The 11,983-nt window shown below is 42.8% G+C and overlaps 1 protein-coding gene across 1 annotated transcript in view; it reads right to left on the reverse strand.

Moving 5' to 3' along the window:
• Window positions 1–9,751, reverse strand: part of LOC115084012 (cathelicidin-related peptide Na_CRAMP-like) — a 53,487-nt gene extending 43,736 nt beyond the window's left edge. Inside the window, exon 1 of the mRNA XM_029588264.1 lies at window positions 9,528–9,751. Within this exon, the coding sequence (XP_029444124.1) occupies window positions 9,528–9,713 (186 nt within the window). The 5' untranslated portion in view covers window positions 9,714–9,751. The remainder of the gene's footprint in view (window positions 1–9,527) is intronic.
• Window positions 9,752–11,983: the final 2,232 nt, after the last annotated feature.

The following is an 11,983-nucleotide window of genomic DNA, read 5'->3' on the forward strand; positions in this document are numbered from 1 at the left end:
ACCCGACCCCCTGAAGAAGGAGGTCTGCTCCGAAACACTCAGTGTCAGGATTTTGTCGGTGTTTACCACTCTTTCATCACCTTAAGGCCAATCACCGGACATTACTTTATAAGATAAGTACATCGTCGGATTTAAGCTTTAATTTTTAAGCGATCCGTACCTCAAGTACTCCACAGACTCAAAGTGCATATCGGGCAGCTTCATGGTGAAGCGCCCTCTATACATAGCCCACAGAGACCAATGATTAAAACATCTTAATGCTACTATAAGCTCATAATCGCTTAGCCTTTTGGCATGTCGTTATGAGGTCTCTTTGAGCTTTAGTTCCCACCCCTTTCATGTCTCAGGATTTGCATCTTTGTAGTTCTTGCTACTGACTTCCTGTCTTTGTGGATCTCCTAATTTCTGTATTGATTGTGTATGACTGCATGTCTGAGACAGCATGTCTGTGTGTATCTGTGAGATCATGTCTGTGAGCATGTCTATGTGAGAGCATGATTGAGCATGTGTGTTTATTATATGAGAGAGAGATATTGGGAGGAACAACCTCTCACCTCTCCCCTGCTCTAATCCACAACAATCTCAGGGCATCTGGAAATCAAAAGATTCAAGGTATGAACAACCAGGGATTTTTTTTTATCCTTTTAAAGTTTTAAGAATTGCGTAGTGTTTGAAATATTTTATTGGTCTGGAAAATGTATATGAGTTTTCAATTATTAGATGTTCTATTTGTCAGCTGTTTTGAAATATTCTTTTTATTAGTATGGTTTTACTCCTATTGATCCTTTATTTACTGATTTTGATGTTTTTTCAGGTATTGTAATATTTCTGTTTTTCCGTTTTTGCACTGCATAATAGTCTGGCCTGTTGCGGTTAACAGTTCAATTTTTGTCTGAATGTTTGTAATAATACTTTATGGTTACTTTATTCTGCATTTTTGTGAGGATCTGTTTGTATTTTACATCTGTGACTGAGTTGACGTATTCTGTTAGTGTGGAGGTTCTGTATAGGGATCTGTAGCAGTTTGGATTGTTCTGTTTTCCTAACAGTAGGTGTAATGGCTTTTTAGGGTCTGGTGTAATAACAGTGTTGCCTTTTCATAAGTAGGGTTGTTAGTGTTTGCGTGCTGGCAGTTATTGCAGTTTTGATATGGAGATTTACTGTATTGAAATTGTAATCAAGTTTACTTGTGGCTTTTCTGAGGGCAAAGCTCATACCCAATGCACGTTACAATAGACCTAATACCAATTCCAAGGGTCTTTTTTACTTTTTTGCAGGGTTTTTCAGCACTCCATACAAGTATAATATACATGTTGTAAGTAGTATTTTTACCTCTCAAGATTTTTATTTTGGAGATATCTTAGCTCAATTCCATCAGGTTCCAGAATTAACAAGGCGTGCTTTTGGGAGCTGTTGACATATGTGCTGCAGGGAAAGGGCTGGTTTTGAAAAAATCCCCCAGGCCTTTATTTTCCTGCAATCCACCACTGGTGCATATATATGTAAATTATATTGTATGTGTAATTCGGTACCCATGGGCCAGTTGGAGAAAAGTCCCCCGGGCCACTACTTTCCCACAATCCGCCCCTGGGAATGCATATATCAGACCCATGTTTCAAGGAATGGTGAATGTATTTATTTTAATGGCCTCTTGGAAAGAACTTGACTAGTTTGTAATTTATTTATTTACAGGCATTTATAGAGAATCTTCTGGATTGAGATGCAAAATGATCCACAATTGGTGGTCCTCATATTTTGAAGGTCTCTTGTATTATGTTTGTAGGGGTCCTGTCTTCCCTACTAGGATCTGGTTAGGATATACGATTGGTGTGGATAAGTGGGAATTGGTTATTTACTCTTTTGGATAGTAGAAAGACTAGGGGGCACTCCATGAAGTTAGCATGGGGCACATTTAAAACTAATCGGAGAAAGTTCTTTTTTACTCAATGCACAATTAAACTCTGGAATATGTTGCCAGAGGATGTGGTTAGTGCAGTTAGTGTAGCTGTGTTTAAAAAAGGAGTGGATAAGTTCTTGAAGGAGAAGTCCATTACCTGCTATTAATTAAGTTGACTTAGAAAATAGCCACTGCTATTACTAGCAACGGTAACATGAAATAGACTTAGTTTTTGGGTACTTGCCAGGTTCTTATGGCCTGGATTGGCCACTGTTGGAGACAGGATGCTGGGCTTGATGGACCCTTGGTCTGACCCAGTATGGCATGTTCTTATGTTCTAAATAATAGCAGTAGTGTGGGTTTACAGCTCCCTCATGTGGAAGCTAGCAATGGGTATTTCTGCCTGCCTATAAAGCCCAACCACCGTTTTAACATGTGGATTCCCTATTTTCTTTTGTAGAGACAGCATGTCTTGTCTGTTCTTTCATTTTTCCATTTTGGGTTGATGCCTCCATTTTATATTTGAAGTTGATTTATTTAAGTTTGGAGTACTCAGTGACTTGGGATTTAGTTAAACTAATTTAATTTCTGCTCTGTCATTAAATGGGAGAGGTTCTCTTCATGTAAGAGGAATCTGAGATCATCATGATCCAAGGAGAGGATGACTTTCAGCCATCCTGAGGAGAAGAAGACAGGAGTTGGACACTATCCAGGGCTGAAGGTATATCTGTTGGAGATAAGGAGAAGAGGCGTTACAAGTATCATCCAGATACTGTGAAAGAGAAGAAAAGAAGGACATGTGCCTTTCAGGTACTATAAGGAAACTAAAGAGGTCACAGGAGAAAATGATGAGAAGGAGGTAGGACATAAATGACTGTGTAAAATGAATTCCATTTTTGATACTTTACCTACATTGGGAGGGAAGCAATCAACTTGTCCTTTACCCATGGGAGGGAAGACTACATCAATTGGCTGTAACATCTTAAACTTAAGCAAGACTTAAAAGCATTGTACCATCTCAGTGAATATATCAGCTATAAAGATTGTAATGAATCATTTTACAACCTGTCAGTAAATTGTAATATTGGAAACCACCAAAGACTCTAATATGTTTCATTTGGTAATGACTGCAACTATCATTTATGCTGTTATCATTGATGCATTATACAAGCACTTCAAACTGAGAATTTCAAGTATTTATTTATTTATTTATTTATTTATTTATTTATTTAAAGTCTCTTCTATACCAATAGCCGTTCGCACATCGCATCGGTTTACAAAAAACAGGAACTTTTGGGCGGCACCCTTACATATAACCGATAGAAATACAATTAACAGGGAGAGTAGATAATACTGAAAGGCAACGTAAATTAAAAAATCAATAAATAGATAGATAATGAACTAAAGTAGCAATGTAAAGGGCTTTTGTTATGTTTTGTAAGGTTTGGGTGGCAGCTGACCACGCCCACGGGGGAAAGTCCCATGAGGCGCCACAGGTCAGGCTCAGCTCTGGACACACAATCTTTATTTAGACAGTTTGTGAAGCCACCAGAGGTGGTGGTAGTGAGTAGAAAATGGTGCCCGGCTGGGCTAGTATTCCTCAGGGCGCTGGAACAGCAGTTCCTCCGGTAGCAGTGCTGTAGTGAAAAGAACTGAGAGAATGAGTATAGTAAGACATTCACAGAAGCCCCGAGATAGGGAGAGCTGGCCCTTGAGGAGCGAATACCAGATCCCTGGGAGCAGAGACTTGTTGGCAAATACTCATGCCCCTGTTCCACGCAGGAGATGGCACTGGCGCTGGAACGGAGACAGGCCCTCGAGGAGCGAGTACCTGGTTCCAGGGAAACAGTTCTGAGGAGTAGATGGTAGTAGTACTTACGGATGGCGTCTGTAGTGAATTCTTCCAGGTAGAAGAGGAGATGGACACAGGCAGTAAGTCAGGGAACATGGGCCGTCGAGGAGCGAGTACCAGTTCCTGATAGTGACCTGCAAGAAGCAGAGGCCCCCGAGGAGCGGGTACCCCGTTAGCAGCAAAGAGGATGTGAATGAAGAGAAGAGGCACAAGGGTGGCTTGCTTGCGGGAATGACTGCTAATACCTGGAGATTAATATCCTTATTCAATAAACATACACACAGTTAATGCGACTCCAACATTGCTCTATGCTTCAACGGCAAGAGGAAATGTGGAAAAATGGATTTGCATCCACAAAAAAGCAGGGGAGTAGCTTGCTTGTTACGGCAGTTACTATCCCAGACCAAATAAGCCTGATACTTCACTTTCAATGCATATCCAGCATAGCTCTCTGCTTCAACAGCAGGGAGAATGAAGAAAAGATGATTTATGTTCAGACAACAACCAACAAGGAATGAACTACATAGTCTGGGTAAACAAATAGCTTGCTTGTTACGGCGGTTACTACCCCAAATCAATTAAGCCTGATACTTCACTTGGAATACATATCCAGTGCAGCTCACTGCTTCAACTGCAGGGGGGAATGAAGTAAAGAGGATTTATATTCAGACAACCAACAAGGACTGAATTGCACAGGCAGGGTAAACAGGCATGGGAGTAGCTTGCTTATTACGGCGGTTACTACCCCAAACCAATTAGCTAGATACTTCACTTAGATGCAGCTCCAGCACTGCTGTCTGCATCGATGGTAGGGTGGAAGGGAATTGGAACCAAAAAGTTACAAATAAGGGCCCTGACCTCAGCAGTCAGAGTAACAATTTTCTCAGTGGAAGGGAGTGGGCAGTGGAGTGCCTCAGGAATCAGTATTGGGACCCTTACTTTTCAATATATTTATAAATGATCTGGAAAGAAATACGACGAGTGAGATAATCAAGTTTGCAGATGATACAGATGATACAAAATTGTTCAGAGCAGTTAAATCACAAGCAGATTGTGATAAATTGCAGGAAGACTGGAAAATTGGGCAGCCAAATGGCAGATGAAATGTAATGTGGATAAGTGCAAGGTGATGCATATAGGGAAAAATATCCACTTATCCACATTTATCATAATCTGCTTCTGCTCCAACGGAGCAGTAAGTAAAAAAGAAGAAAAGGTAGACAAAAGGATTTAATGGGTGGGGATGAGAGGGGATGAGGGAGGGAGTATGGTTAAGGAACTTCCCTCCCAGTCCTCTCCTTAATTGGAGCAGACTGGGAGGGAACTGGGAGAGGCGCGATCTCGTCGCTGGGCGCATTTTCCTAAAATTAGGCTCCCCTGCGTATTTCGCATATTAAGGCCATATAAAGTAAGTTGCCAAAAAGTCTGACCATGGTTTTTGCATGAAAGAGTGACACTCTGGTAGACGCAGGGCCGGCGTGTCCTATTAGGCGAACTAGGCGGTCACCTTGGGTGCCTTTCATTAGAGGGCGCTGAAGAGCAGCCATGTGGGGCCGTGAGTGGAGCCTATTCCGCTCACGGCAAAGAGTAGATAATCGGCCAGCGCGACTGAGGTAGGAGTCCAGAGGGGGATGCAATGGGGGGAGGGGGGGCGCCAGGCAGACAATTTGCTTATGGCACCCAATACCCTTGCACCGGCCCTGGGTAGATGTGGAATTTGTAGATGTTTCCATTCTTCTGGTGTTTAGATTTCTGGCTCTAGCTGAGGATGCGAACCTAAACTACTTGTTTCCAAACCTTGGTCCTATTTTTTTTTTTTTCTTTCTGTGTTTTTCCTTTATTGATTCTATCTGGTGATTTGCCCAGCTTCTTCCATGTGTTGATATTTCCACAAAAGTATGTTTTCTTTTGGCACTGTTTTTCTTTTTAGCATGAATGCTTTGTTGTTGCTGTTTCCTCTTGGTGACAATGCTTCTGCATTGTCCTGTATAGTTGCATCTTCTGTGCCATAGTTTGGAACCAACGTACCTTCCGCACCATTCCTCGGCATCACTGTTTCTTCTGCACCCTGGTTTCTTTCTGTTAAGGAAGTGGCTGGCGCTGATGTTCTCTCAGAACTATATGCTATGGGGTACATTTTAAAAGAGAGCGCGTGCAGGCCCCGACACAGGCCGCTGTGTCGGGGCACTCGGCCACGCCCCCGACTGCCCCTTTTTGCAAGTCCCGGGACTTACGCGTGTCCCGGGGCTTGCGCGCGCCGCCAAGCCTATGCAAAATAGGCTCGGCACGTAACCCTTTTAAAATCCGGCCCTATGTGCGCTGATAATTCTTCTGCATCATGTTTCTTCTACGCAGGCGATACTTCGGTGCAGGTCAGCAATGATTTTTCAGATTTAGTATGCTTTATATTTTTTGAATCATCGGACATGTGATGCTTTTTTTTGTGGAATTTATTCTAGTGGAGTAGATCTTTTCCTTTTTATATTTTCAGATGTTCTTTTCACAGTCAATTTCAGCAACTCATATTTGAGTTTTAAAAATCTTTATGAACGGGCATGGGCCACATTTCTTTGTATCATGTTCTGGCCCCAAATATCTGAAGCACAGATCATGCTGATCCTGAATCGACATTTTGTGGTAGCATTGCATACAAAGTTTGAAAGGGCTTTTATCTTTTTCTTTGACAAATGTTTGTCATGAGACTTTTTTTTTTTTTACGCTGTCTAATGTTACTCTAACTTTTAAAACTAATGTTTTAAAAAGAAAATATCTTCACTAATTACGGCAACATGAAGGAGAGACAATGATCCAACTGTTCATAAAGGGCCAGATTTTAAAAAGGTTACGCGCGCCGGGCCTGTTTTTAAAAGGCCTGGCGACACTCGTAAAGCCCCGGGACACGTGTAAGTCCCGGGGCTTGCAAAAAGGGGCGGGGAGGGGATGGGTTGTGGGTGGTTTGGGGGCAGGGCGGGGGCAGGCTCCCGGCACAGCGGCCATATTTACTGCTGTGCTGGGGATCGCGCGCTGGCAGTTGGCCAGCGCACGCAATTTGCGCCTGCCTCTGAGCAGGCGCAAAAAGTAAAAAAAAATGTTTTTGGGGGGTTAGATTAGGGCTGGGGGGGAAAGGTTAAGGGAAGGGAAGGTCAGGCTAAGGGGAACGGGGGAAGGCAGCGTGGCTCGGCGCGTGCAAGGTGCACAATTGTGCACCCCCTTGCGCTCGCCGACCCCTGATTTTATAACTTCAGCGCGCCCAGATGTGTGGCTATATTGTCCTGCTTGTCCATGGAGAACTGGAAATTGCTGAGAGAAGCAGCACTCTCAGAAAGAAGAAATTCCTGCCCCAATATAGGCCTGAAAGTGGAAAGTGCTTCCAGCCCAGGAGGTAAGAGAGGAAAGGTTTCTCTTTTTGTCTTTTGAGAATGGACACACACATATAACACACACATCAAGTAAAATCAGCTCATAGCTATTACCCTCTGTGTTTTGTTAAAACAACAGGAGCTATATTAATTTCCACAACTCTGTAATAAGGAAATTAAAGATTTTCACTCCAGGGAGTATTATTACTGAGGAATTTCATCCCAGTCACTCCCCAAGGAATGGAGTCTTTGCTATGTCTGTCTCATACACAGATCTATTTTTTATTTTACTTCGTTTATACAGACCCTTTTCCATATTCCTCTTCTGGACATATTTGATAATGAAGGTGTGACAGGGGCCTTTCCCGTCACAAATATTTTTCCCAAAGTATTTTTCCTAAGCTAACGATAAAAGGGGGAGTTTTTGGTATTTGGGATTCCTCTCATTGCTTTAACCTCACCTTTTTGGGGGAGAGGCAAGTTATTGGGTTTATAACCCTTGGGAGCATGCCCAGTGGGTTAGAAGGAAAGAGAGGAAGAAGGAAGGCTTTGGAGAAAAAGGGCAGCTAAAGATCACCCCTTAATCTTAAGAGAATCTGGAGTTGAAGAGAGAAGGAATAATTTTGTAGAGCTCTTGTGTTATGGAAGTCGACCCTTAGGCCGAGGAGGAGTTGGCGCAACCTGCAGGGAGAAGTCCTGCAGATCCCCACCATTGGGGATCTGACTAACTCAGAGGCCCAACTGGAGCTTCAGCAATACCAGCCCTCATTCCCCTTAGGTTGAGCCATCGAGTGCCGAAGCCAGCTGGACTTAGGCGTGAGCCCCTGTGGAGATGAAGATCTGTCACGAAGAAGATGCTGCAGCAGGCCAGCACAGTAGGAGAAGATAGAGTCTGGACGAGCAGTAGTCAGGGCAGGCGACAGGCAAACCGAGTCAGGATCAGGCTGTGATCCGAGGTGGGCAGAGTTCACTTAGTACAGTGGTCAGGGCAGGTAGAGTTCAATCAGTAATGATGAGAAGGCAGATGTCAAGCAGCATCAAGATCCAGTCCAAGGTCAAGCCAGAAGTCCAATCCAAACTCAAAGCTAGAAATCCAATCTGATGAGATGAGGAACAAAGAGGAGGATGAGGGACCACAGGAGCAAGATGAGATGCTGAAGACAAATGAAGGGAAGATTGACTATGAAGACCAGAACTCAGAAGACAACCCAGACAGCCAGAAACCAGGAACAACACATAGCTGTTCCAGAACGTGCCCGTCCTCAGAAGGGTCAGTGCCTTATTTTTTCGAAGAGGAGCTGGAGAAGACATCAGGAGATCCCCCAACTGGAGTTTCCACTCTGGGACATGGGACACAGGCAGGTGAAGATCGGGAGTGCCCCTCTGACATCGGGTACTGTAGGAAAAGGGACATCCGTCCTGGTTAGGATACCCCAGCTCCTTGGGACAGACATTCATTCCACATCATGGATGGATTACAAATTCCCTGTTTCAGTAAAAAGGGATACTTTCACTGAGGGATACATCAGTTAAACTTCTACTACACCAAAGACAAGGAATCTGGGTGTATTTGGATATTTTATTTATTCACTTTATTGATTTTGTTACAATCAATATCAGTAAATATTTTTTTGAACACCCATCCAGTGAGTCCTGCCTGCTTTATCCAGGTACCTGTCCCGCAGTGCAAGGGTAATACACACACACACACACACAGAAAGTTTCCAGTGCCTGAGCCCAGAAGGTAATCCTTCCCCCCCATAGAGAAGAATCCCCCCTGGGAAATAAAAGAGTTGGGGGAAGGACTGAGGAGTTAGCCCACATACAGGAATTCTTTTATGGACCCTTAGGATATATGCTGTCCGCCAAAAAAGAGTTACATTACCTAAGCAGTGTTTGCTGCTAGAATATGTAGTACCATTTATGATGGTCTGATTTAGTTTAATTTGATTCTGGTTTTAATGTTGAAAAGATCGTTGTAGACTGTTCCTTTTGCTTTGACCTTTTTATGCTTGTCATTTGGTTTGATTTATCTATACTATCTGATACATAACCATACAACCTTTCACAGAGCTGGGAAATGAGAGCTGTGGTCAGCCCAGAGAGCAGATCATTTCTTTCATTCAGCTTCTTGTAAATCTGCCCGGGGACAAAATATCCTTCTCTGGGAGGTTTGGCATCTCCTGAAATGGGCATTGGAGACAAGGGCAGACGTACTCCTAGTGGCACTGAGGTATACCTCAAGTGTATTATTATTGTATCACTATGAAAGCCCGGAGACAAAGACTGATTGATTGGTTCTTATTTATCACTACTGCTGTAGGGTAAGGATAGCATGAGAATAGCATAAGTAACATCTGCTGTTAGATTATGAAGCAACTGGTATACACACACATGAAAGTTATTTAATAGCACTTACCGTTATGTTCTTAGAGTCATATTTAAGGATCTTAAAAACAAAGTATCCAGGAACATCTTTGTTGTAGAGGTCAATGGCCAACGCAATGACCTTGTCTCGTACCATCAGAAAATTCTGGGGAAGTGAGGCTGAGCCAATCACTGTAGCTATAGCAAGCATCCACACGACTTTCAACCAGCTCTCCATTCTTTATCTTTTCAGTTCAAACTAATCATGTATATGGTGTGAATGAGTTTCTTTTATTTGTTGTATGTTGTAACGTAGGAAGTTTTTTTTTTTTCTTTGTTTCTTTCCAATACCAAACCATTAACCAGTCTAGCAACATCTCATGTGGGAGGAGCACCTCATGACAATTTCTCTTTGCATCATAGCTTTATGGATCTTGGAAATGACTACTGTACTAATTCTTCTTATCAGCTTCTCTTGTCATTTGAGGCACTTCACTGCCAAAATAAATCTATCCTGGGCTTTTCTTTCTTCAACAACTTCCTTCTATTTAAGTTTACAAATGGCTCTATTTTTTCAGGACCGGTTGATCTTGTCCTGCATGCACTGATTTGTAGCTCTGATTTCCATAAGAAACTCAGATCTAGAAGTCCAAATATGTAGTGGAGTAAAACAAAGTCTGGATCAGCCTGTTCTGAAAAAATAGGACGAGTTGGTAACCTTGCCTTCATCTGTCTGAACATATTTCAAGGTGTTCTGGGCCCTTCAGAACATGATTTATCTCTCTCTTTTCTGGTTATCGTACATATTTTGTTCCAGTAGACTCATTGCATTATACCTCCTTTTAATTTTATTAGGCATGCAGAATGTAAGGAGCTGCAATGGTACTTTTAGGTATTATTCAGACTTGCATAACATAATCATTAGGAAGGAAAGAGTTTGGCCAGGCGCCCTTGCAGAGATGATATGGATAAGGAATCATTTATTTTAGTTTTATTTAGTATATTTAGTATATATTTATTATGATCTTAATAGTTCTTATCTGACTTTTACTGTAACAGCTAATTTATTTATTTTCCCTTTGTAGTTTTTAGCTGTTCTCTATTTTATAATTATTGTATTTTCAAACATTTTAATTGTAAATGGTTGTGAAGGCTTGTCTGATGTAACGGTATAGAAATGTTAATAAACTAAACTAAACTAAACTAAACTAATATGTCCTAACTCCAACTTGGGAGAAGAGAGCACCTCCACTACAGCAGTAACCCCTGCTGGCAGTAAGTGAGCCTGAGTTTCTCCCAAGGCAGACTTGCTATATATTGTAGATTAGCATTTTTCTGGAATGTGATTGGTTCACCCATCTGTTAGACCTAGAAAGCAGCAGCTATGTAAGAAACAATTTAAAGCAAGGGCAAAACGCTAGGAACTTTGCCTTTGTAGGAAAATCAGTAAAAAACAAACAAACCCCAAAACATCTATAGGTGTGAAATGGGGAAACAAGCAAATAAGAGTCAAAGCTGCACATTCGACTACATTCATGTACCCCTGGATTTTATTATTTATTTACTTATTTGAAACTCAGCAAACTGCAACAGGATAGGTGGATCTCCTTATTTTCTGCCTTCTACAGGGACATTCTTCCACTAGCAACTAGGGTGTAGGGATGTGAATCGTTTTTTGACGATTTAAAATATCGTCCGATATATTTTAAATCGTCAAAAATTGTTAGAGCCGCGATACAATAACAATTCCCCCGATTTATCATTAAAAAATCGTAAATCGGGGGAAGGGGGAGGGCGGGAAAACCGGCACACTAAAACAACCCTAAAACCCACCCCGACCCTTTAAAATAAATCCCCCACCCTCCCGAACCCCCCCCAAATGCCTTAAATTACCTGGGGTCCAGAGGAAGGGTCCCGGTGTGATCTACAACGCACGGACCTCCGTGCGTTGTAGAAATGGCGCCGGCGCTACCTTTGACCACACGATTCGACTGCAGGAGGTCGTTCCGGACCCCCGCTGGACTTTTGGCAAGTCTTGTGGGGGTCAGGAGGCCCCCCCAAGCTGGCCAAAAGTCCCTGGGGGTCCAGCGGGGGTCCGGGAGCGATCTCCTACGCTCCTGACGTCGGGGGACAAACAAACAAAATGGCGCCGGCGCTACCTTTGACCTGTCATATGACAGGTCAAAGGTAGCGCCGGCGCCATTTCTACAACGCACGGAGGTCCGAGAGTAAAAGATCACACCGGGACCCTTCCTCTGGACCCCAGGTAATTTAAGGCATTTTGGGGGGGGGGTTCGGGAGGGTGGGGGATTTATTTTAAAGGGTCGGGGTGGGTTTTAGGGATGTTTTAGTGTGCCGGTTTTCGATTTACACGATATTTTAAAAACCCAAACTGCGAACATCCGATTCCCTCCCCCTCCCAGCCGAAATCGATCGTTAAGACGATCGATCACACGATTCACATCTCTACTAGGGTGAATAGTTTTGCAAGCAAGGATTTTATGAAAA

This window comes from Rhinatrema bivittatum, chromosome 2, assembly GCF_901001135.1.
Source record: "Rhinatrema bivittatum chromosome 2, aRhiBiv1.1, whole genome shotgun sequence".
Lineage (NCBI taxonomy): Eukaryota > Metazoa > Chordata > Amphibia > Gymnophiona > Rhinatrematidae > Rhinatrema > Rhinatrema bivittatum.